The sequence below is a fragment of the Periophthalmus magnuspinnatus genome, chromosome 4, assembly GCF_009829125.3.
Source record: "Periophthalmus magnuspinnatus isolate fPerMag1 chromosome 4, fPerMag1.2.pri, whole genome shotgun sequence".
NCBI classification, from domain to species: Eukaryota; Metazoa; Chordata; class Actinopteri; order Gobiiformes; family Gobiidae; genus Periophthalmus; species Periophthalmus magnuspinnatus.
Genome location: NC_047129.1, coordinates 17,298,011 through 17,323,708, shown reverse-complemented (window position 1 = coordinate 17,323,708; position 25,698 = coordinate 17,298,011). Strand labels below are relative to the sequence as shown.

The following is a 25,698-nucleotide window of genomic DNA, read 5'->3' as shown; positions in this document are numbered from 1 at the left end:
GGAATAACACACCAGATGACATTTTTGTTACATCAAGTTTTTATTGATATAATAAATTAACTGGTTTATATCAAAACATGTATGCCTATGGCTTTTTTGTACAAATGTGTCATATTAAAAAAATAACACTTTGAAAACATTTTGTGTCAAACTAGCAAATATGTTGAAATGCGTGCTATATTGAAATGAAAAATGTCTAGAACTGTGATGCTGCAGATGGTGGATCTATGGGATGTGCTTCAAACGTCTAAAAACAAGATGGATGGCGTTGGCACATGAACACGTGTTGTTTGATACAGCCCTAAAGGTTACTATTACAAAGCTGAGTTTATAAGAGAACACTACTCACACTTAGCCTCTACCAGGAGACAGAGGCTCTACTCTAGCTGACACATTTTTGCTTTGAGTCGTTGTGCTTTTTGGTGGGAGTCAGTTCCTAGGAGAGTTACATTACCACAGTACAGAAACAAACAGTGGGCATGTTTGATAAATACAGAGGTATTTGCAGTGCCCTGGGCAACATGACAAAATAAATACTGTTTTTATTTTCCTAAATACATTGCGTGCCCTGTTTAAACAAGGGCAGTCAAAGTAAAGCCATTGAAATGCTGCAGAGCATCATAAGACGTACCATTGCACACCACACAGTCCACTCAGCTCCCAGGCGCACAGCACTAACCACAGTCTTCATAGGCTACAGTCTGCTGAGGTCTCCGGCTGTTCTTCTCATAGACAACCATCATACACCCACTTGAGCAGCAGTCATTTCAAATGACTACACTGACCTCACATCTGAGGATAAAGTGCCACATTGGAAATGTTTAGGGACTAAAAGAAACAACAAGTAAAACTAGTTGTGCCCTTTCATGCAAAAGAGTGGTAGTGGTTTAGCCTATCCCTGCTTTTCCAATGTGCTGGCTTTAAAACACAATCAGCTGATTGTGTTTCTAACATTTAGTGCAAAAGAACATGTAAAGAAATGTACAGTAAGTTTGACCTCTACATGGCAGACGCCTCACAGAGCGCTGCTCTACACTTTGTACTCACTTTAGTCTGCTTCATCTTTGAGTCAGTCATTAAAAGCAGACACTGCAAGACTCACCACAACTTTCATATCATATGTTTCATATGTTTCTGCCAGACTCAGTCCAGTACAATATCTGTGGCAACTCCTAGTTTGATCATAGTCACTCAAACCACTGGCTCTTCCCACCATTTTTCATCCCTATGTAGCATTCAGTCTGTGTTTTCTACATGAGATTCTCAGACTCCATTGGCTATAGCGTGATTGCCAATGACCTCCCCACCAGTGGCCAGGGCGTAAGAAGCTGGTACCGCTGCCAGAGCGGTAGCAACTGCTGCTGTGGCGCCCCCTGTGGCCGTGAGATGTAATGGCGTGTCATGGACTCTAGAGTAGTCCCTGTCGATTTTAGACAGAAGGAGATGTTGCTCCCCAGGGTGCAGGAGCGTTTGTCGGGTGAAAGTCTCTCCATCAGCTAAGCTCTCAGGCAGCGGCTGCCCCCGGGGCTCCGGCAGCAGCAGGAGGCAGATGATGCACAGCAGGGTGCAGCAGGCGAAGATGACGTGATGCAGGAAGTAGCCCTTCTGGTTATGAAGCTCCATGATGGGTGCAGTCAACATCCCAAAGCCAGCGCTGGCCAGAACCAGACCAAGCCCTCCGCCTCTGCAAGACACAGAGCAGGACAATAACAAAAAATCTAATGCAATAACTGACTTGAAGATTGTGTTAAAGGATGACCACAAGAGGGAGCCAAAAGACAGCCAGTCCTACCCTAAATATGTCTCACTGTAATTACATTGTAAATAACAGGACTAAAATCATCCCACAAATTAATTTATATTTACATAGTAATTAATAAAAAAAAAGGCTCACCTGATGACAGTGGGTGTGATTTCAGCACAGAAGAATATACTGAGGGTGCTGACTGCATGAGATGAGAACATGCCAATGATGGAAAAAGCCACAGAGAACTTCCTGTTCAGACTGTCTCGAAGAACTAGAAAAAGTTAAACAGGACTTTTTATTATATAATACTGAACAAAACATCGTGTTTGTATAAATGTGTGTTTGTACCTGTATCATGGCGGAGACTGTACTTTCCAATCACTGCATTTATGACAGAATAAAGACATTTTGTTAATAGTAAAGTCAATCTTGCACCTTGATATGATCTTACTTTACTCCTGTTCCAAACCACTTACAGTTAAGCAGACCCAGCTGCAGCAATGAGGCGAGGGCTGTGATGATCATGAATGTGAGCAGTCCTCCTCTGCGCCCCATCAGTCCCACAGCAGGGCACAGGGCCAGGCAGGTGGCCACAGCGATGCCGGCCATGGTGTAATAGTCTGCATGGCACAGAGCAGTGGGCCGTGCCTCAGGGTCCATCAGACTCCGGGCAAAACAGTGGTGGATCCCATAACCTGTCAATCTGTGAGAACAAACGGCAAACGTCATGAGAATTGTCCTAAGATCTGGATGTGGTACCTCGACTTGCCTGTAACCATTAATAAACAGTATTCTTGACTAGACTACTTTAATAATGCATTAGTTAGTCTAAGCAGGCTCTAAAACACCTGCCAAATGACCTTTCAAATACTGGTATTATTAGATCAAAACTTTGAAAGAGAATACATTTTGGATTTTAATAAATAATATACTTATTTTAAAATATTTAATTTCTAAAATGGTAAACAGTCACATTTTTATATAGAGCTTTTCCACTCAAGGCACTCAAACCGCTTTACATCAAGGAACCATTCATCCATTCACACACACACATTCATCCACCAGTGTATGCAGACACTGGGGGCGAGGTGGGTTCAGTGTCTTGCCCAAGGACACATAGACACATCTGTGGAAGCTGGAATTGCACAGCCAACTTGTGGGTCAGTGGATCTGACCGCTCAACCAATGATGTTTTATATTGAGAGCGGGATTCAAACTGCCAACCTTTAGATCAGTAGTTCAGTCAGCAGTTTTTGCCTAATCTGACTAAAACGTATTTTAAAATCTCATTACACAATAGAAATAATAATTTGACTATAACTAATCGAAAAAATATATTCTTATTCTGCAACATGGGAGAGCAAACCCAATGCACTTACGAGTTCACACACAGCACCACTATATTCTTCCATAGGTTCCTCGTGCTCATCATCTTGACAATGCAGCTCCTTTGAGGTTTCTTATGCAGCTCCTGCTCCAGCTCTGATGAAAAAATAAAAAGTACAACACCTTAAGACCTTTTTCGTTTAAGAGGAAATGAGAAACCTGCCTCTAAGGAGCCTGTGTCTGAGTGAGCCAAGTAACGGTTATGTCCATCCCTTATCTAACCTCATGGGGTGGGCAGTATCAAAGACAGGAGTGCAGAGGAGTTACAGTCAGGAGGAAATCAGCCCAGAGGTTTATAAGGTAAAAACATGCACAAATCAGCTGTCTATATGGGATTTGCACACTACCAGTTTGGACATACCATCTCACTCAATGTATTCTTTATTTTTACTGCATTGTACATTTAATATGCATACAGAAGACACCAAATATATGAAGGAAGATATACGGAATTATGTAGTAAAGAAACAAAGCTAAATAACAAAGTGAAGGGTGGATACTTTGAGGATTTGAACATAAAATACTACTACATACTTTTTTCCCTTTACTACATAATTACAAATATCTTACTTCATATATTGTTGCCTTCTGAGTGTGTGTGTATATATATATATGTAATGTAGAAAGTAGTATAAATAAAGAAAAACATTGAATGAGAGGGTGAGTGGTGTATTTTCCACTTTAACAGGAAGAGTGGGTGCTGGTTTGTGTACACATCATCAAGTACTTGGATGTATAAGGTCTTGGTTGTATAAGGTAAAAACAGTCTTTGAGAGCTGTCTGTTAACTGCTTGTGAGAATGTCTGTGTAATCTTTCAGTCGTGCAGGTCTGATCCATAGCTTCTTCAGTTCTGGACACTGACTTATATCTGTCTGAAGGGAGGAGCTAACTACACTGAAGCTAACACACCTATTTGTTTTCAGTTTCTGTTTGTTAGCCAGGTATATTGAAGTAAGCTGAGTCATATTTTGCATATTGATTCAGGCACCGATTAAGGGTACGTTAAAATGACAATGCACAAATGAGCTACCTGTAAATACTGGTCTCTAACATGATAATTCATATTAACAGGGAGTGTGGTGCTGATTTGACTATTATCAGTCCTCATGGGTTCATATGCTTCTAATTCTACTTCAGACATTTTCTCACCAGTTAGGACTCCATTAGGCTCAGTTGTCATGTCAATCTGGTTCTTCCTGGCAATGCGTAACATCATGGCTTTGGATCGCCTGTACTGCTGGGTGGCCAGCAACCAGCGCAAGGATTCGGGAAAGATCCTAGAGAGAGAGAGAAAGAAAAGAGGAGTGAGGGGACAAATGAGAACAGACTGTTAAAAGCAAGACGGCTGACAATAAGAGAAAGAAAGTATTGTTTGTGTGTGAGCGCAGCGTGCCAGGGCTGTGTAGAGCAGTACAAGCCGACGCCTGGCTCAGTAAGTGAAAAATCAAGCCCACGCTATGGATTCCCTCTGTGGGAGAGACTCACCAAACGTACGGCAGCATCAGAACAAATGGAGAGATTATGACGATCTGGAGGACCTGCCAGTCATCGCGTTTGGGCCAGTTTCGACACAGAGCGGCCACTCCGGGCATGAGGAGCTGCCCGCCTACCATCAGAAAACTGGCCACCATCGTCATGGAGAAACGCCAGTCCGGCAAGCACAGCTCAATCCCTAATGAAAGAGAATGGTTTAGATTAGCGATGGTACAAGTGTGAATTATTCAGACTGTGGAGTGTGGAGTGTACAAGCACAAGTACAAGGATAAACGCTGCCTTCGACCAGCTCATCCACATCTATCTGTCTGTTTGTTTAAAGATATTTAGATTGGATTTCACTCTTTAATTATTTAGGACTTGTATGGCTGATCCTTCCCCTGAGAGTATGCCAGCTAGGCACCACACTTTACAAACCACATCAGCGCATACCAATAAGGCTCCCCTCTTCCCCGAGTATTAGAGGCGTAACTGTACCCTTAATTTCCCACCTCCCTCCCTCACTAAGCTCTTATCCCTTCCCCTCCACATAGTAACATGGTACAGTCCAGATGGCCTGGCCCATATGGCAAGGTCTTTCTGAAGGTGACCACAGGGGGAGGGAGGGGGCTCAGAAACCTGTGCTGCTACTTCCCATTGTGGGAACGAGGCTGGGACAGAATACAAATGACTTTTCCCACCAAGTACTAAAGCCAATATACACTTTGCAAAAAGGATTGTGTGACAAAAGAGAGGAGCATTCATATCAGATTAAAGCTCCTTTATTACGCAAAATGTACTCTAGTGAACTTTAAACTGTGTTATAATGCTGTTACCTCCTCAAAAACATGCCTGGAGTTGTGGGTTTTTTTCATTCACACATGTTTGAGTAACACTTCATTATTAGTCTGTCGACATCTCCAAAGCTCAATATCCTCTGTTCCACCTTGTGATGTCATGAAGTGATAGTTTTCAAGTTAACAGCTCCTTTTTACTTTTATTTCAGTAGAGATCGGAAATTCCAGGGCTGAAATTATCCAAATGATTCTAGTGAAAGTGTATGGAGTAAAAAAAAAAAAACGCAGTGGAGCACTTCCTGTATTACGACATGACATCACAAGGTGGAACAGTGTGGTTTCGGTCTGAGAGAAGAATTCAGTCTTAATATGCAGGGTTTACGTGTTAAACATATGAATGAAACAAAAAACTACTCCAGGTCTGTTTTTGATAAGGAAACAACGATATAACATAGATTAGAAAATAGCGTAATACATTCACTTTAATACATCCCCTACGTATTTAGAAGACAAAATATAAAATGCAAGAAAATATTTATTAAAGTTGAAATCATGGTTATATTTGGAATTGCAGATGTTTACATAGTGGCCAGATTTTCACAAATAAACAAGTTAATTCAGGTTAATCTTAATGGTTAACTCAAGTCATAGTGCTTCAGTGGTTTTCCTTTGGTTTATGGCTGTGACAATGGCTGCGTTGTGGCAAACAGCTCTCTGTGGCACCTGTGTCCACATTAATCAATAGGCCTGGATCAGAAAGAGCCAGTCAGACAGGGGCAGATCAACAGGGGCACAAAAGCTGTACTTTGGCAAGGGCAATGCATCTCTACAACAGTCTATTACCCAGAACCCATCACTACTGAGCAGAGCTGAGACTGACATTTCAATCTTTCGGCCAAGGCTCCTCCGGGGGCTGTTTGTCATAAAAGCAGAATTTATATATGGCCTTCTTTGATAGAACATACCCCAGTGCAATTGAGATTTCTTTTTCACATATGTTTAACACACAAACCCTGCATATTTAGGCTGAGTTCTTCTTTCAAACTGAAAACACTGTTCCACCTTGTGATGTCATGTGATAATACAGGAAGTGCTCCACTGTGTTTTAAAACTCCATACACCTTCACTAGAATCATTTGGATGATATCAACTCTGGAACTGCTAATCTTTACTGAACTAAAGGTAAAAGTAGCTGTTAACTTGAAAACTACCACTTCATGACCTCACAAGTTGGAACAGAGATTTTGGGGCTTTGAAGATGTAGACAGAATAATAATAAAGTGTTACTCAAACATGTGTGAATGAAACAAAACACAACTCCAGGTCTGTTATTGAGGAGGTAACAACATTCTAACATGACTTAAAGCTATAGGACCTTTAAAACAGCACTGTAAAAATCTGACAAATGCACAAGACAACCTAACACCTGACAAATACATTTCTATTCTCTTCTCTTTTAAAAGTCTAAACTCACTATATATAAACTATTGCCCAAACTCCAGCGTTCTCTCAAATGCACAAGTTACAGATGCAAATGTGCAAATGCAAACATGCCCGAGCCAAAGGGCTTTTGTTCCAGCAGAGTGGGTGAATGCTTCTTCTTGTGCTGTTTATCTCATTGCCCCCTGTGAGCTGACCCCCCCCTCTGTCTGCCCATTCTACCCTGTTACTCACTGCCCTTTGTAACCCCCATCCCCCACCGCATACCCCCTTCCTTCCTCCTATTCACACTCTTTCATTCAGGCTTCTCCACTGTCCCTCCTCAGAGTGAACAACAGCAGCAAAAAAAAAAACTACTTTAAAGGGACCAAAAAACAAAAGGGACCCAACATAAAGCAGCTGATCTAAAAAACGTGCTCTGTCTTTGATGACGAATGGCTGACAAACTGCTCCGCACTGGCTGTAGTGTTGTCCACTGCTCCTGTGCTAACCTTGCCTGGGGCATGAGAACAGAGTGGCTCTCAACAGCATGACCAGACTATGCACCGCAGAGAAAGAGATGTGAGAAAGATGGCTGCCACAGAGAAGGGTGAATACAACCACAAGCAAAGAGGAGTGAAGTACTGATGTATTTATGGTTTTACTACCCTCACAGAGTACTTATGTGGTTTATAGTGTTTACATTAACAGGATCTAGAGTATTGGGGCAAATAAACAACTTGAGGAACTTTACCCTTTATTAGCCATTGTATAATTGTAATATTAACTCAATACAGTGGTGGAGTATAACAGAAAAAGTAGTAAAGTGCAGTACTTAAGTAAAAATGTAGGTATCTGTACTTTACTTAAATACATTTTACAGTGGATACTTTTTACTTTTACTTCACTGCATTTGAACAGGACTGAATTAAGTAAAAGTATTTAAGACCTGCTGAAAAGGCTGAGGGTTTATTTTTAATACATTCATAGTTTGAACAAATAAAAATATATTTAAAAAAACAGCTAGGGTTCAATTGTTTCTGTTGAGAAAAAAATCAGCCCAAATCTTTATCAAACATTTGAAGCCTTATACACAAAATACTCTACTTAGTTTTTTACTCTTTAAGTACGACAGGTACTACTCTACAGGTACTATTTTAGTTTTTAGTTTTTTGCTCAAGTGTCTGTACTTTTATTCAAGTAACAAAACTTCTTCCACCACTGACTAAATATACTTAAATGTATTTTTTACAAACACTTTTTACATTCCCTTTTGTTCTGGTGATGAAGACAAATGTAGACGTCTGACAGGTCACAGCATGAGTCCAGCTGAGTCAGCAGAGCTCACACTCCCACATTCTACTGTATGTCACTGCAGCTTTAGGCCAAAGGATGACAGACAAACACAATAATAATAATAATAATAATAATAATAATAATAATAATAATAATAATAATAATAATAATAATAATAAAATACAAGAAGTTCCAGATAAACCCACTGTAAAACTCCACAAATCCACAGATCGTCCACATTCACGATGAGTAACCCCACAGCCCTCTGCATTACAACTATGAACCATAACATCGTATTTGAACTCAAAATCTAAATCTGTGTCTTTACTGTGCTTTGACCGTCTAGACGAGGGTTTAGACACTGAGAATGTCTTTGAGGCACAGTAACCAGACGTAATGCAACTATTATTTAATAAGTCTATGTTTATATTACACTGTTTTCTGATCTATGTTCTAATGTTGTTTCCTCATTACAAACATACCTGGAGTTGTGTTTTGTTTTGAGCGTTGGAGATGTAGACAGACTAATGATGCAGGGCTACTCAAACATGTGTGAATGAAACAAAACACAACTCCAGGTCTGTTTTTGATGAGGTAACAGCTTTATAACATGGCTTAAAGCTTGCAAGAGTCATGAGCTATAATTCTTCAATGTGTCTCTAAAATAAGCCATAAACAGTAAATATAGCCATTGCAAGTCTGGAGAGGACGGCAGCAGTGCACACAAACATATTTACATTAGGAGCAGAGTGAAGGTTTCTGCTAACATCCACAGAACGCTGGAGTTTTAATGCGCGGTGTGCTGCAGCCTGATAACAGAGTGACGATGAGAGCTTTAAAACGAGCCTTGGGATAATCTGTGAATATGTGCTAGCAATAAAACAGTAGAAATAGTAAAATAAAAGTGTATTTTTCAAAAGACAGGAAAAAGGGGACAATTTATGCAACTGAAAATGGGATACAAAACATGGACGCTTCCTCGTGTTTACACAGGAATGGATGTGCGCAATTCATGTTTATTTTTGTGTCTATTCATTTGATCTACTGCAGGGGGCAGACTATTAATCAGGCAAGTGAAATGCTACTTACAGCCTTGCGCCAGTACTGCAGTTTATAATTGAAACAGCTCTAAGTGCACACTCAGCTCTCACATAAACACAAGGACGCCAACCACAGAAATAATAGGCTGGCTCGTACTTGCTTTTTACATAGCACTTTGCAAATGAGACGATGAAGCCTGACTCTGGCTTTTTACGGCTGATTGGTTTGCATTATGTTGAATAGTAAATATCTTCCTTGGATGTGGTGTAGTCAGTTGCTTCACTAAAACGTGGAAGTCTATTAACTAGTGTTTCTATGGTAAATGGTATGGTCACATATTTATAGAGCGCTTTTCCACCTTCAATGGACTCAACCACTCAGCCATTCACACACACATTCATACACCAGTGGGACGTGGATTAAGTGTCTTGCCCAAGAACACAATGACAGTATTCATCTGTGGGAGCTGGAATTGCACCGCCAAGCTGTGTGTCAGTGGATCTGACCGTTCAACCAATGATGTTTTATGTCAAGAGTGGGATTCGAACTACTAACCTAAAGGGAGCGACAGCTTCGAAGTTTGATGGTGTGAGTCCCGCTCGACATAAACATCATTGATTGGGCAGTCAGATCTGTTGATTCACAGATGAATGCTGTCGTTGTGTCCTTGGGCAAGACATTTAATCCAACCTCATCCCCCGTGTTTGCATATGAATGTGTGTGTGTGTGTGTGTGAATGGATGAGTGGTTCCTTGAGGTAAAGCGCTTTGAGTGACGAGTGAAGCTAGAAAAGTGCTATATAAAATTGTGACCGTTTACCATAACCTTCAGTGGACAAACACTCACCAACTGAGCTACTGTCGCTCTAATATATTCAGTGAGCATTTCAAGCCATTTCATTTCCACAAACTCCAAAGGCACACTTCAAATACAGATTTTTTCTATGCAGCGCCAAGATAAAACAAACAAGTGAACCTGTTTTGTTGGCAAACAGATGGTAATAACAGCAGGAGGACACAAAATGTGTGACTAACTCATTTTCATTTCTCTTCATTTCTACAGGGGGAGCCCAATGAGAGAAGCAGACTCTCTTTTCATGAGAGCTCTATTAAAATACAGATTGATACAAAAGAAATAATAGCATAGGTCCATTTAAAACATTAAAAACAGGAGCAGCTGTGAGTTTAAATGTTTATCACCAGATTATTAAGTGCATTAGTGGCACCAGTGTATCCAGTTTTCCCCCAATTTATCCAGAAAAGCTATTTAAAATCAGATCAAATTCCCACTCATTTGACATGGCGATAGAAAACCAATATATCACTAACTAAGAGTACGTTCACACACACACGTTCACAGTTTGGTCCTAGTTAAATCCTAGTGTAAATTGGTTCTAGTCCTGGTTTAGTCCTGGCTTGGCCCAAGTTTAGTTTTAGGTTTTAGTTCCAGTTTAGTTCCAGTTTTGATGTGGTAATTGTGCAAGTGTGAACGCACCCAAAAATACTGATAACATAGTGAGATTTAACCACCCCTTGGCCTAATCCCCCTTCTTATAAAGTCCTTACAATCGCTGGCTCACTCCCACTCTGCTTGTAACAGTGACAGCTCCATGTTTTGCCCACACACTTCACACAACATGCGATCCCCGTCCACATTCCCAGCTGTCTGCGACTCCAATGTGCAGGTCTTTACTGTGTATTCTGCTTGTTTGTTTTTAGAAGCAGGGGTTTATTGAGCTCCCTGCAGAGAGGGATTGAACTGCAGACCCCCTCTTTCAAAGTGAGCCGTGCGTCTGGCGATGCCTCCTCACATAATGTATGACTAATCTGTCCCTGGCCTGGCAGACAGGAGAGGCTGAAGAAGGGCACAGAGGGAACAGCATTCTCTGGGGAAATGAAAATACCACTGACTACTTATGTCACTGAAACAGCAGAGGTACCAGCACACATTCTCAGAGGCTGTAGGCTACACACACAGGTAGAGTTACGACTAATGCAAGCTCTAACCGCGTTTAGTATCATTATGTTTGATGTTCCGAGTCTGTACATGCTTGACTTATATAATAATCATGTGAAAGATGGTTTGTATTGTAAATCATTGCGTGCCACAGGGTTTCGTCTTTGTTTAGGGGTTTAGTTAGTGCTAGAAATAAATCATATTCACAGCTATAATTTCATTTCTGACACCAAAGTTTTAAATATTCTTGGAACAAAAATAACTGCATTCAGTAGCCATTACCAGCATACCAACACAGCTCATTAGTCCCTGTAATGCCTTTGAACGCTTAATATTACAATTACAAAAAGTGTATCCATGGGTTTCAGAGTGCTGACAAATGTATTACAACTTTTGAATGGTCAGCAGTCCTCAAAATGGCACCATCACTGAAACCCATATGCAAAATTAACTGGCAATTAAAGGTCGTGTATTACGCAAAATTAACTCTTGTGAGCTTTAAGCCATTTTATAATGTTGTTAACTCATCAAAAACATACCCGGAGTAACACTAATTTGTTAGTTTGTCTACATCTCCAAAACTCAAAATGCTCCGGTCCACCTTGTGATGTCATGAAATGGTAATTTTCAAGTTAACAGCTACCATTTATCATTAGTTTAGTAAAAATTGGCAATTCCAGGGCTGAAATCATCCAAATGATTCTAGTGAAGATGTGTGGAGTTTAAAAACACAGTGAAGCACTTTCTGTATTACCACATGATGACATCACAAGGTGGAATAGAGTGTTTTCAGTTTGAGAGAAGAACTCTGCCTAAATATGCAGGGTTTGTGTGTTAAACATATGAATGAAACAAAACACAGGTCCAGGTCTGTTTGTGTTGAGCATTATAACAGATAAGAAAACAGCGTAATATGAGTCCTTTAACTTTCAGAATGGACGGACTTTGACGTGGGTGGGACTTTTGAGCTCTATAGAAACGTTAGTCTAAATCCACACACAATCGAATACCCGTTTCACCTCCCCCCGTGTCACCTCCATCTTTTCACACTGCACGCATCACTGATAGGATGATTAGCACAAGGTGAGAATGCATAAGAGGAGCAAGGCGACAGTGTATAGGCACCAGTGTATACTTACTGAGCACGTAGAGGGAGAGAGCTAGGCCCGCCAAGCAGAAACCCTCAAAGAAACGCAAGGTGCTGAACATAGTGACGTTGACAGAGAAGGCGACACTCACACCAAACACCAGCATGAAAAGAACGCAGAGAATCAGAACTGGGTGTCGGCCATACCTTAGGGACAGACAGCAGAGAAGGAAAGAGAGACAGAGGGAGAGGTGTCAGAAACAGGTAGGCAGAGTACATCATCATTCATCTGGATTTATCATATTACTGTTGGAAATCTTGCAACCCAATAGGCCTGTCATGATAACTATTTATAAGTGAGATAGATTGATACATAAACAGACCACAGTGAAATAATATTGACACTACTTTACACCACTAACAAAATAATCATAAAATAGGAAAATCCCCCCATGTTTTTCTAGACTGTACATTTGCAGTAAATAAATGGAAGAATGAAACACTTTAGTACTTGATTAGTATCTATAATAGGGTGATCAGGCATCCCTATTTACCCCGGGACAGTCCTAGTTGTGAGTCCTGTGTCCCCTGTCCCAGCAGATTCATCCAAAACCATTCATCCCAGTTTTATACAAGAAATGTCATTTATAAAAGAAGTGTCATCATTTTTGGCCAATCTGATTCCCGCCGACAGTAATGTCATTTGTTTAGCCAAAATACCGAGGCAAAAAATACACCGACAGAAATCCTTCAGACTGATGGACACAAGTGAGGTGAGAATGGACAAGGTTATACGCTTTTTTCACAATTTTATTTATACCAACCATCCCAACTTTTGAAAATCTAACACCCTAATCTATAATCACTCATAGAAATTACTTGTTTGAACCTCAACTGCTCCAATCTTAAGTTCCCACTACTGCAATGTATACAGAATAAATATTGTTCCAGTTTTCATTTAAAACTGGAAATACAAGCCTAAGAGCCAGTCTCAGTCATCAGCACATGAGTTTCAGATTCACTGCACTCATGATCTTACATTTTGAGTAGATTTTGCATTATAACAGAACGTGTGACCTTCATTTAATAATACTTACAACATTTTAAAGAGTGAACGCTTCAAACTATGTATTAACAAAATAGTTCAGGGAGTTTTATATTAAAAGCAATTACTCAGTTTAAAGGTGCACTGTGCAACTTTTATGGTGGAAGATCTGCCACCTGCTTATCTCCATGGATATGAGGGCTGCACAATGAATCATTATGCAAATTTTCAATTTGAATGGACTAAATTAGCTAATTGCAAAAGCTGCACATGAGTTTCAGAGTGATAAAAGTTAGCACTGCTGCTAAAGCAGTTAGCAACTAATCAAAACTAAATATTATATAAACATGGAAAGGTCAAATGTCTTCAAAATGTTTTCCAAACATCCACTTTCAGGATAAAAGAGGCACTTGAAGACAATGTCTAGTTTATAGGAAAAGATTAACAACTGAAGCTAATTGTTGATGCCAGTGCTTAGGTGTCAGAACACAACACAAAGCAGAACTATAACACTTTTAACACTTGTTTAGTGAATATCTATAGGTGCCATTTTGATTTGTCTGTGGAGGTACTTTTCACACCTTAAGCACAGTTAGTTACAACACCTTTCAGTTTCAGCGAGTTCACACTATGGGCTGTATATATAGTAGGTCGGCTTGATTGAGTAAAAAATCATGTAATCAAAATGATTTCAAACAATCACTTCTATACTGTTAAAACAAACATGTAGTGAAAGGGTAGTCTTAATATATGTAAATATTAGTCATGTTTTGCAACACTTCATTTTAAGTCTATGTAGAAAAGTGTCTTTGCTCCAGTTTGAGCAGCAGCATGAGCACATGAACACGTCACTCTGAACAAGGTAATTATTACATTTTCGATTAAAACATTTTGAATTTGAATAGTGTAATCATCGAAATCACAGTTATACATCTGATTAAATCTGCAGTCATAATCATCGCAAACAAAACTTAACCGCTCTTTGAAAGGGCGCAGTTATCAAACATAATTTCAAATGATCGTGTCTTTTTCTGTAAAAACCTGCAAACCCTGTAGTTTACAAAACCATACTGCAGTAGAGTAATAAAACAATCCCAGTTAGATATTTTTAAATCTTCCTCACACTTCTCAGCTAAATTCAGCAGAAACACAGCCGCCTTTATCATTGTCAAAAGCTAATATGAAGTGAGTATGGGAATGCACCTATTGTTTTCTATGGACATCAGAGTGGATGCATCGGTTTAAGGCAGGTCACTGGGTCAGTGGGTCAGGTCAGAGCTGAAGTTTGGCTGAACGCTCATTTCTTTACATTGTTTCCATAGTTACTTGTCCAATTCACAATACAGGGACTTTTTCCCACGAGGAAGCTCAGGTGGTGAGCAGGACGTTGAATACAATGAGTCTTCTGCCACTTTATAAACAATACAGTTTCTCTGTCACATGTTGCTAAAAAAGTGCTTTTCCTCAGGCCATGTTATCAAGATTTTTCTCATTTTGTTCCCTCACAATTTTCAATATGATTTTGTAATTCTTTTTTTATTTTTATCCTATTAAAAACATGTTAAAGGGCTCATATTACACTACTTTCTGATGTTATAATATTGTTTACTCATCACAAACATATCTGGAGTTGTGCTTTTGTTTCATTCACACATGTTTAACACATAAACCCTGCATAATTACACTGAGTTCTTCTCTCAAACTGAAAACACTCTGTTCCACCTTGTGATGTCATCATGTGGTAATACAGGAAGTGCTGCACTGTGTTTTTAAACTTCAGGCTCATTCACTAGAATCATTTGGATAATTTCAGCCCTGGAATTGCCGATCTCTACTGAAGAAAAGGCAAAAAGTTGAACTTTAAAACTACCACTTCATGACATCACAAGGTGGAACAGAGAATTTTGAGCTTTGGAGATGTTACAGACTAATAATAAAGTGCTACTCAAACATGAGTGAATGAAACAAAACACAACTCCAGGTCTGTTTTTGAGGAGGTAACAACATTCTAACATGGCTTAAACCTCACTAGAGTTAATTTTGTGTAATAGGTCATTGCTAATTAACACAAAAAAGTCTTGTGTCTGTTCTCCTCATCAATGCTGATCAGAAATGACTGAATCTCAGGCTCTATTAAAATTCTATTAATTGCACAGCTATGGTCCGAGGGCACAATGAGATTAATTATGTTTAATCAAGTTCAAACCAGTTACCGCAAATACATTGACGGTTACTTCATTAGTTCGTTAGATTGGCGTCTGTTGTCAGAGCGTTTCTATTGTAAAAATGAGCCTAACCGCTGCTACCAACAGTCACTACTCTGGTGGATACTGACCAGTTCATTAGGATATTTTACCGAGTCCATATCCTGTTGAGTGCTATAGTTACAAAAATGTCATACTGCAAAAAAACCCATACATGTAATGACATTTGGAGGCATGTAAAAAAACAGTTGGTGTGGTTGGATTACTGCTGTGGATTGCGTTAGTAAATCTGGAAGCTTTGAATGCCAGCCATAAACCCATCATTACAGGATATTAGGACAAACTAGGTCACGCTGTAAGACTGATGGATGGATGTCGATCTTTCTCTAAAACCCCACATTTACAGAGTCTATGCACAAATCTCCACTGTTAACAGCCTCTTTTTCCCAAGTCTCACACGGTACTGCATCAACGCTGCTACATTTGACCTTCATTTCAAGAGCTATTATTTATGAAGAAGCATTTTATGCAGCTAAACTCTTCCCTGATTGTGAGAAACATGGACTGGTGTGGGCAGAGTTGTGTTTTAGTTTTAGTTTTTCCTCGAGTGATGCAGAAAACAGGAAGCCACTGTCTGTATGAATGGTCATGTATGTTAGCTTGTTGTACTTGCAACATTTTTAAAAGTAAAGGTTTTCAAATGATGTATTGATGAAATAGTTCAGGGAGTTTAATATTCAAAGCCGTTATGCAAAAAGGTTTAAAGACGCACTTTGGAACTTTTACGGGAGAAGGTCTGCCACATGCTTGTCTCCATGGATACGAGGGCTGGACAATTAACTGTTATCTAATTGAAACTGCATGTTTGAAGGCTACAGTTTTTGAAGGACCATAATTTCCTCCAAAACCAACACAATTTTCTGTCTTATTCTGTAGTTTAGATCTGTATAAACATGTTCTGAAAGCCCCTGTGTGTCAGATGCCCTCCCTGTGTCTCCACGGGCTCTTCTTCTGCATAAAAACTGCTAACCCTATAGTTTAGATCTGTACAAACATGTTTTTGTATTCGTTTGTCACTTCAGATTTCAGTCTTTTTGTCAATACTTCTCGACGTGGTTATCATGTGAACTTGGGACAGAATCACAAATCTAATCTCAGTTGGTTAACCGTAATGGATATGTTATGGCTTTGTGTAGAAACAGGTGAATAGCAGTAGAAAATGTAAAGTTACAGGTCAGATCTGTGAACAGGCGACCCTGCTCACAATAAGTTTTCAAAGTATTTCAAACGATGAAAAACCTGAAAGATTGAATGAATGCAAGATAGATACATTAACCATCATACCATGGATCATTCCAGGCAAACGCATACATATCCAAGCAGAACCTCCTCGACAGATGTTCCATAGTGCAGCTTTAATATGCTTTACAGCCATAAGAAGGAATAGAAAAAGTAGCATACCAGTCAGCCATGGCACCCATCACCAAGTAGCCAAATATGGAGCCCACCAGCAGCGAAAACTTGGCTATGTGCACCTTCCAAGCTGAGTCGCACACCAACTTCCACTGAGGAAGACAAAAACGACAAGGATTAGAAAAACACATATTTTACATTTTTAAACCTAGAAGCAATGGATTACTTTTAGTTGAATGTTTGAATGTACAATGAAGAACATGTGTACAAAGCATATTGAACCTCTCTCAATGAGTGAATGAGCATCATCATAAATACTGGGTTTAAGTGTCGGCGTGAAGCTGGTCCTAAGAAATCAATAGTTTTCCTCTCCCCTATAAGGCCATGGGTCAGTGCGCTCATAGCTGCAGCTCTCAGCATCTGAAGCCAGTCCAAGGACACGTGCACTGGTACAATGTGTTCTATTTAATGCACAACCCTGACAAAACGATGTACAAAGTCCCAGGTGAGCTGTTTAACTGTGTGTGAAAGCAGCACTGGTGTTAAACAAGAGGATGAGTGTATGTGTGCGTGTGTGTGCCCAGACAGAAGAAGATCACATCTTTAAGGTTATTAGTGACCTTTTCATGTGTCTTAATTGAGAAATATGTAGAAAAAGCAAAGGTGAATACTTGTATTTTATGTTACTACAGATCTGCAGAACAGAGGCAGATTCACATCATGTAGTCTTTAAGACAGGCTCTTTCTATAACCACTTCAACTGCAACAAGAGAAAATACACAGGGAATAAACAGCTTTGTTTATGTCCACAGAAGCCTCCATTGTTTTGCAGTGGGCTCTATAAATGAAAACATTTCTTATGAATGTGCCTGAATATGTTTTAAGCTTCATCCATGAGTTATAATGTGCACGTGGAGCAGATGTGAGGGAGCGCGGCTCATATTGAGGTCAGTGGGTGAGCTGTCACTCAGCGTTGCTTAACCGCAGATGAAGAGTACAGTGAGGAAGAGGATGATGAACATATCACTGTGGGTCTATCTTGTTACCTTGGTAACCACATTCTGGCTGAGCCCTGTTTGCAGCTCCAGTCTCCACTCCTTACAGGCGCACAGCGCGCTGTCTGCGTCCAAGGTGCTGTTGGCCCAGAGCAGCAGTGGAGGGGCAGTGGACGGGAGGGTCCAGTTACTGTCGTTAGCACCGGGCGGCTGCACGCACGTGCCATTAGGCTGTGCCAAAAGAAAGTAATCCGAAAACTGGCTGAAGCCGATGAACAAAGCAGGTATCCAGGTCAGGAGCACGAGCTGCTTCTGGTGTTTGCCGAAACCCCCAAGAGACGGCAACACCGAGGCGTCAATGTGCGGCAGGAGTCGTGGAACGGATCGATCCAGCGGCGTAAAGCCGTTCTCCGCACCGTGGTCCTCTGTCCGGCCGCCTGCCATAGCGGTCCAGACTTTTACACCCAGCAGCCCCTTCTGCCGCCTTAGTCCTTTGACACAAAGGAAGCAAATGGACAAACCCTCCCGCGTGAAGACACAAATAACCAAACAAAACCTAATAAACCCAAAGAAGCACAGATGTCCGGCGTGCGCAGATCCCGCTCAGTCAGGGTGAAAGCTCCCTCATGGCGAAGGCGCTCGTAAAGCCCACGGGGTGTCCGCGTGTGTCAGGACGAGTGAAAAAATGGGTGCACACAGAACAGCGGACAAGTAGCAAACATCAGCATCTCCCATGGGTGCAGCTCCAGCGGGCCATGTGCAGCTGAACCAGAGCCGGGCCTGGGAGGGGGGCATGTAGTATCCACACGGTTTAGCCATCAGCTGCTCCAACATTTACGCGTGCCACAGGTCTCATACCTGTCCCCCAGGTGACCTCTTGGAGACGCGCATGGTTCTGTCAGGTCCGGTTCTTAAAAAAAATTAAAAACTCCGCGCGTGAAGCCGTGGACGACCACAAAGACGCACAGGGTCGTTGTTGCTCTGTCAATGGGACGCTGTGCCACAGCAGGGATGGAGGGATGAGGGAAGGAGGGGGGCTAACCCCGCCCTCAGCCGGTCGCGTTATGGGCTCCGATTGGAGCTTGTTCAAAAGGCGACTGCACCACAGAGCGGCATCTGCAACCGACAATGATCCCTTTTGTGCGGCTCTGCCTCCACTTTACACCGAGCTCATCTCTCTGTAGCTCACGCCTTTGCATCGATTCATTTGTGATTATGAAAAATGAAGAGAGGACATCGTGCTTGAATCAGCACCGTTGCAGTCCAGCGCAATGTGTTGGAGATTGTGATCGTAGGACAAAACATGATGAACACAATGAAAACTGTACATGCGCAATGCAGCGTGCACACCACAAGGGGGCGTCAAGTGGCCATTTAATGGTCTCGCATTAGGAAGGCTGATGAAAAAATAATGACCCAGTTTAACTAACATCACAAACTAACGTGTAAGCGTTTCCGTGTTTAGCCCAGGAGGCTGTAAAAACCTTAGCTGGATCATTTAGCAGCTGTAGGTTGGATCATTTGGCGGCTGTATGTGGCCTGTATGCTGTGTAGAAGTGATGACAGCTGCATCCTGCTCCTGTCAGTGACCTTGAGACACAAGTGAGTGACACATTTTTCCTCAGAGGCGCTCTGAAAGACGTGGTCCACGGGAGACAGGTGATGGCAGTGACTGAGCAGTTTGGGGATTCCCTGAGTACTGAGCTGCTGTTCTGGGCGCGGCCCTGGTGTAACATTGAGGTGACAATTCGCGCGCATTTCTCACTCTGCCCGCACATTCACATCCCTCCTCCCCCTGAAGGTTTAAGATGGAGGGAGGCCGTGTTTGTGTGCCATCTGCTCCAGTGCCAGTCGCCACACCCTCATAAAAGCAAATACCACAGAAGAATCAATACAGGCACAAGGTCAGATAAGATCCATCACAACAGCTTCTTTCATTAAAATGACAAACAAGTGGTAACTTGGTGCCGCAGTGTGGGGCTGCCAGTACACGCTGTTGTTGTGCCAGTAGGCAATACACTCTATCCACAATGCTTAGTATGAATGTGGTGTGTGAGTGCTTTAAAAAGCTTTCCACTCCTGAGTATGGAGTGAATGAATAAAGTCTGGAAAAGCACTACAAGACACTAATGCATTATTATAAATTGGAAAGATGGAGTCATATTTGCAATATTTTGTCTTTTTTTTCAACAAAATTTACATGAATAAGTATACTTAAACTTGTCTTATAGATTTACACAAGAAAAGTCTATTTTAGTATAAAGGTGCCTGTCTGGTGGAAAGTTCCACACATCTCCATAGAGATGCAATTGGTTTGACTCATATTTTCCACAGTATGACATTAAATTTAACTCAATAGAGACAAGCAGGTGAGATGGTGGGTCCACTCAGTGTAAGTATCCTCAGAATGTAAGTATTTTTGACAAATAAAACAGAGCGATAAGACTAATGCCATACAGTGAAACATTTGAGAGGTAGCAGGTGGTGGACTCTGTACCAGTAAAGTTACATAGTGCGCATAAATAAATACATAACTCCTATATTTTTAAATTTGAGTTAAATGTGGCCTGTATGAAATGTGTACATATTATTTTCAAGCTGAACGACTCTAGAACATAGAAGCTTCCCACGCTGTATCCTCCAGATTCCTCTGCATTGTAAATCATTTGTAATAGTTACATCATTTCTTCTAATGGTCATGAGGAGAAAGGCTCCTGTGTGAGAGGCTGTGGAGCGGTCTTTACCTCAATGGGAGTAGTGACCCACATTCAGGTGTTTTGGTGTCATGTGACGATCCTTTGACAGCCCCTCCCTCCCCTCCCCCTTCCATCCCCCCTCCCCCAGCCTCTCATCAAAGGCTCTGTTTCAGTGCCCCCCCCAAGAGGCATATCCATGTCACCCAGCACACAGGTACACTACTGTCACAGACCACAGGCTGTCTGCTCTCACGTTTGGACCTTTTGTGGCTTGAGAGTCTCTAAAAAAGGCTTCAAATTCCTACTGTTTTTTAAAAATTCTATTTATGCATTCAACTATTTTAATGTGCATTTATGTATTTTAAATGTATTATTTATCTTTATTTATACAGGGAGACCCAATGAGAGCACTTAGACTCTCTTTTTCATGGGCGTCCTATTCAAATATAGAAAAAATATAAACAAAAAACAAACAAAACAAATAAGTATATAAATGGTCACATTTTTCTATAGCACTTTTCCACCTTCAAGGCACTCAAAGCCCTTTACAACAAGGAACCACTCACCCATTCACACACACATTCATACACCAGTGTACGCAGACACTGAGGGCGAGGTGGGTTAAGTGTCTTGCCCAAGGACACAACGACAGCATTCATCTGTGTGAGCTAGAATCGCACCAACCTATGGATCAGTGGATCTGACCACTCAACCAATGATGTTTATGTCAAGAGCGGGATTTGAACCGCCAACCTTCGGATCAGTGGACAAACACTACCAACTGAGCTACGGTCGCCCCAGTAGCTCAGTTGGTAGAGACCATTTAAAACATTAAATAAAAGGAGCAGGTGAGCAGAAATATATTTCCAGATTATTAAAGTGCGTGTGTGGCAAGTGTCCAATTTTGCTTATCCTTGAAATACTTCATTGTTGTGAAGCTAAACAGCCAAAAGCCCTTTTTCCCATCTCAGCTCTGGAGCGACCAGTCCTTAGACTTACACGATCATGTGATCTTGTATTAAATGTTCCCGTATCAATGATTAACAAGGAAGTGAGATATTCAGGCAGTCTGTTAAGTAGTCCTTATAAATAGATTTTATACAGTGTTGTTCTCTTCTGACAGATAGTGAAGGCCAACCCGCTTTTCCACAGAGGGTGATACAGTGATGGGTTTTACATTGATCACATTTATGTACTCGAACTAGTGCTATTGTCCTTGTGTAGTTGAGAGCGAGAAAATATTATTAAAGCAAACAATCTGAAATCTTTGAGGCGCACTAAGATTCCAGGTCCTCCACTTGCTTGTTTCCATGGAGATGTGATTTGTATTACCTGAAATGTTCCGCAGTATGGTATAAAATATATCTTGCATTTATTACAGTGAGTAGGCTCGCCTCTACACAAATCTGATCTGTATCTTAGTCTGGTGATGTCACCCGCTTGTCTCCATGGAGATAGATAGATTGCTGGGTTTCAGATGACATCGCACAATTGTATAGGCCAATCATATTTAACACAGGCAGCTAAATGTAATATTGTTCAAATGTATTTTTGTATGTAATACAGTGAGTTCTTAGGTCTTATCAGGTTCAACATATGTGGGTTCACCTTTTGAATATTTCATGGCAAAGTACAATGTAATTAATAGGGAAAAACTGGCTCTTGTCCCCATGTGGGATTATGTCATCACATCATCACATCTAAAATCTGAAAACCACCAATATCTTAATGCCATACTGCGGAACATTATGTTCAAAACAATAACATCTACATGGCACAAGTAGCTGGCAGACTCTCCGGCCTAAAAGTGACATAATGACACTGTAATATCAAAAAGCTCCAGGCCGGAAGAATCGAGTTGACACGAAGTATTTTTATATTGAGGTTTGGAAGCTTAATACACAGACTGATATGTAACTATTTCATTCCCTCCGGTTAAATATGACAGATCTCACACTGCCTACCTGTGCACCTGTACACACACCTGTATATACTGCAGATACAACACACATTCACCACATCAATGTTGAATGACTGTCTGAAGAAACATGAGACGACAAAGACTCCAGTTCCAACATGGCAGCCTAAATGTGAGTGTCATTTGTTCATGGCTTCCACCTAATCCCTCTAAAAACAAGGATTTGAGTTGACAGAATACACTGTGTCTTATGTCAGTCTTTGCATATTGGTTTTCTTTGTCTGATGGCCAATGAAAACAGCTGACTGGGAGTGTGAAGGGTCGGTATGGTGAGGGCTTAAGGATGTCAGCATGGCAAGTTTTATGTTTACCAGGTGCAGACATAGATATTACCTTTAGTAAGAAATAATGCAGAAGTATGATGTTTGTTTATCTATTAATATTATTTTCAAAAAGTTTCATTTAAAGGAGCACTATGTAACCTTTCTGGTGGGTCAGCCATCAGCATGTCTTTATGGAGAAGTTATCGCTTTGCCTAAGATGTTGCACAGTACGACATTAAACATATCCAAGTGCCTATGACAGGTTGGACTACTAATTTTACTAAAACACAGTTAAGATCATTATATTTTTTGTCCTGGTTTGGCCATTTTTTAAGTTTCAAACTTTACTTCCTGGTTGGAAATCATGACATCATACTAGGGAATTCGGGAATTCAATAACAGTTACCTAGCAACCATGGACCGACACTGGTCCAAAACTCCTCTAATGTATCCAGAGATTATTATTAGACACATCAAATGTAAGAAAATACCTTTATTTTGTTGTAATAATGTTTAAAGTCTCAGAGAAAAATGTTGTGTTTTTTTTGTTTTTTTTTTGGGTTTTTTTTAATGTGTCTAACTTTTGGACAGAATTCTCCCAGTGTGATGGCATCAGTGTGGGGACTTTGTAGAACTCTCCTGTCCTTCCTGTCATTTTCTTAATATTTTTCAACTTTTCTTCACAAACTGTTCCTTGATTGGTGTAAAACGGTCATTCATATTTACAACAGGTTTTATCCACCAGATTTAGTCAAAATTAGAGATGCACTAAAAGATACTATGAAAAAATGTATTACACATATGGTGTCCCCTGTTTGTTTCCATGGAAATGCTGGTGGCAAATCTACCATAAACATAACATAATGCACCTTTAAAAAAAGCATTTTGTTTTTGCAGTTGTCTCACTGTGACATAAGCTCACTCACTATTAGAGGTAAAATCTAACTTTTTATAGGTTGTTTGTCCATAATATAAGTCCTATATTATGCAAAATGGACCCTTCAAGCAAAATGGACCCTTCAAGCTATTTTTAAATGTTGTTACCTCATCAAAAACAGACCTAGAGTTGTGTTTTGTTTCATTCACACATGTTTAAGTAACACTTTATTATTAGTCTGTCTACATCTCCAAACCTCAAAATGCTCTGTTCCATCTTGTGATGTCATGAAGTGGTATTTTTCAGGTTAACAGCTACATTTTACATTTTATTCAGTAGAGATTGGCAATACCAGGTCTTAAATCATCCAAATGATTCTACTGAAGGTGAATGGAGTTTAGTTTATTTTACAATGGAGCCCTTCCTGTTTTACCACATGACATCACAAGGTGGAACAGAGTGTTTTCTGTTTGAGAGAATGCTCGGTCTAAATATGCAGGGTTTGTGTGTTAAAGATGAGTGAATGAAACAAAACACAACTCCAGGTCTGTTTGTGATGAGGAAACAACATTATAACAAGGATCAGACACCAGCATAATATGAGCCCTTTAAAACTACACTGTAATAATGCTGTGACCTTAACACTTTCTTTCGCTCTTTCCTTATATATTCAGTCAGTTTGAATGAGTTATTCTCTGACAGGCGCAGACAAGGATATTACCTTTATTAACCTGCAGCGTTTGTGGAGAAAATAGGGCAGAGAACCACACCCTGATCGTGGCTTCTCTCGTGTGAACAGCGGTTTGGAAAGTGACAGATTCCTGACATTAATTAAACTCAGAGATGAACTTGTGATCAGCAGCCAATTCGGTTTAGTCATTGTGAGGCCACACACATATTAGGACTTTATTTTATAATAAGAATAAAAGCACATGAGATATTAAGCAAGATAAATGAACTCCAGAGGTGGAAACAAGCACAAGACACCACCAGGCCAGATCTGTGGAGAGGTGAGATAGCTCAAAGGATGTGCATTTTCCAAGTAATTTTAAGTGTAATAAACGCATAAAACACCTGCAAAAACACCTGCAAAAACACTTGAATAAATGCACAAATAAAGACACATATGTTTAATGTCATTCTGTGGAGCATTCCAAATAAGGCAAAAAATATTTCCATGGAAACAAGCAGGTGCCAGAAAAGTTACATATGCACTGTGCTTTATATTCGTGCTATATATATTGTTTTTATGTATTAACTACAGTAAACTTTCACATACATTCCAAGTTCCAATACAAGTTCTAATAATGTGTAGGATCAGGTTAATTTAAGGTTAATTTCAAATAAACCTATCCCCATAATATTACAGGTGTTGTACTGTAAATAGCTATAATAATGCAGTTATTTCCTATCATTACCTCTTAAAGTTGCATAAATCATGAGGGCAGCCACACCCTGGCCCCAGCTGTGAGTCTTACTCGTAACAACTTTTCAACCTGTCACTCATGACACTGAACGTTCCCGTGCTTCACACACAAACAAATGGATCCAAATGATACCTGGATCGACATCTGTGAGCTGGAGTGACACTGAAGACATTTTTACAATGGAAAAAGTTTCATCTTTACGAAAGTGCAATTTAACCTGGCTCATGGCCGACTGATAAGTGCAGCACTGAGTTCAACACATTTGTCAATCTGAAATAGCTCTCTCTGACAGTGACCGGGAAAAGGCGGGACGTTATGATATGATATTTGAATCTGATTGGTCGAAGCGTTACAACAGCACAACAAGACAAAAAAATTACTTTTGTTACATTCAGTTAAAAACACAGACATCTTACCTGTGATTTTAATGTGTCTTTTATTCTGGAGAGGACTCTGAATTACTTTTTGTACAAATTGTACTATATAAATAAACTTGCCTTGCCTTCCCTACCTGTCCACAAATCCACAAAGTGCTTCCCTCTGCACATTTTTCACAAAAAAATAGCAAAAATGTTGACTCTAAAATAGGCTGAAGTA

The 25,698-nt window shown here is 40.4% G+C and overlaps 1 protein-coding gene across 1 annotated transcript; it reads right to left on the bottom strand.

Moving 5' to 3' along the window:
• Nucleotides 1-29: 29 nt before the first annotated feature.
• Nucleotides 30-18,836, bottom strand: LOC117369989 (solute carrier family 22 member 23). Its single transcript, XM_033965332.2, has 10 exons — nucleotides 17,912-18,836; nucleotides 16,914-17,017; nucleotides 12,256-12,410; nucleotides 4,620-4,806; nucleotides 4,284-4,411; nucleotides 3,127-3,229; nucleotides 2,224-2,450; nucleotides 2,096-2,128; nucleotides 1,895-2,018; nucleotides 30-1,684 (listed from the first exon to the last, which is right to left on the bottom strand). Exons 1-10 carry the CDS (start codon nucleotides 18,302-18,304, stop codon nucleotides 1,264-1,266), a joined length of 1,875 nt encoding a protein of 624 aa, XP_033821223.1. The 5' UTR covers nucleotides 18,305-18,836; the 3' UTR covers nucleotides 30-1,263.
• Nucleotides 18,837-25,698: the final 6,862 nt, after the last annotated feature.

Coding starts and splice junctions, on each gene's coding strand:
- LOC117369989 (XM_033965332.2), bottom strand. CDS start 18,304: ATGGCAGGCGGCCGGACAGAGGACCACGGTGCGGAGAACGGCTTTACG. Junction 17,018..17,911: donor GCCAGAATGTGGTTACCAAG/GTAACAAGATAG, acceptor TGTCTTCCTCAG/TGGAAGTTGGTGTGCGACTC. Junction 1,685..1,894: donor ATCACACCCACTGTCATCAG/GTGAGCCTTTTT, acceptor TGTGTCTTGCAG/AGGCGGAGGGCTTGGTCTGG.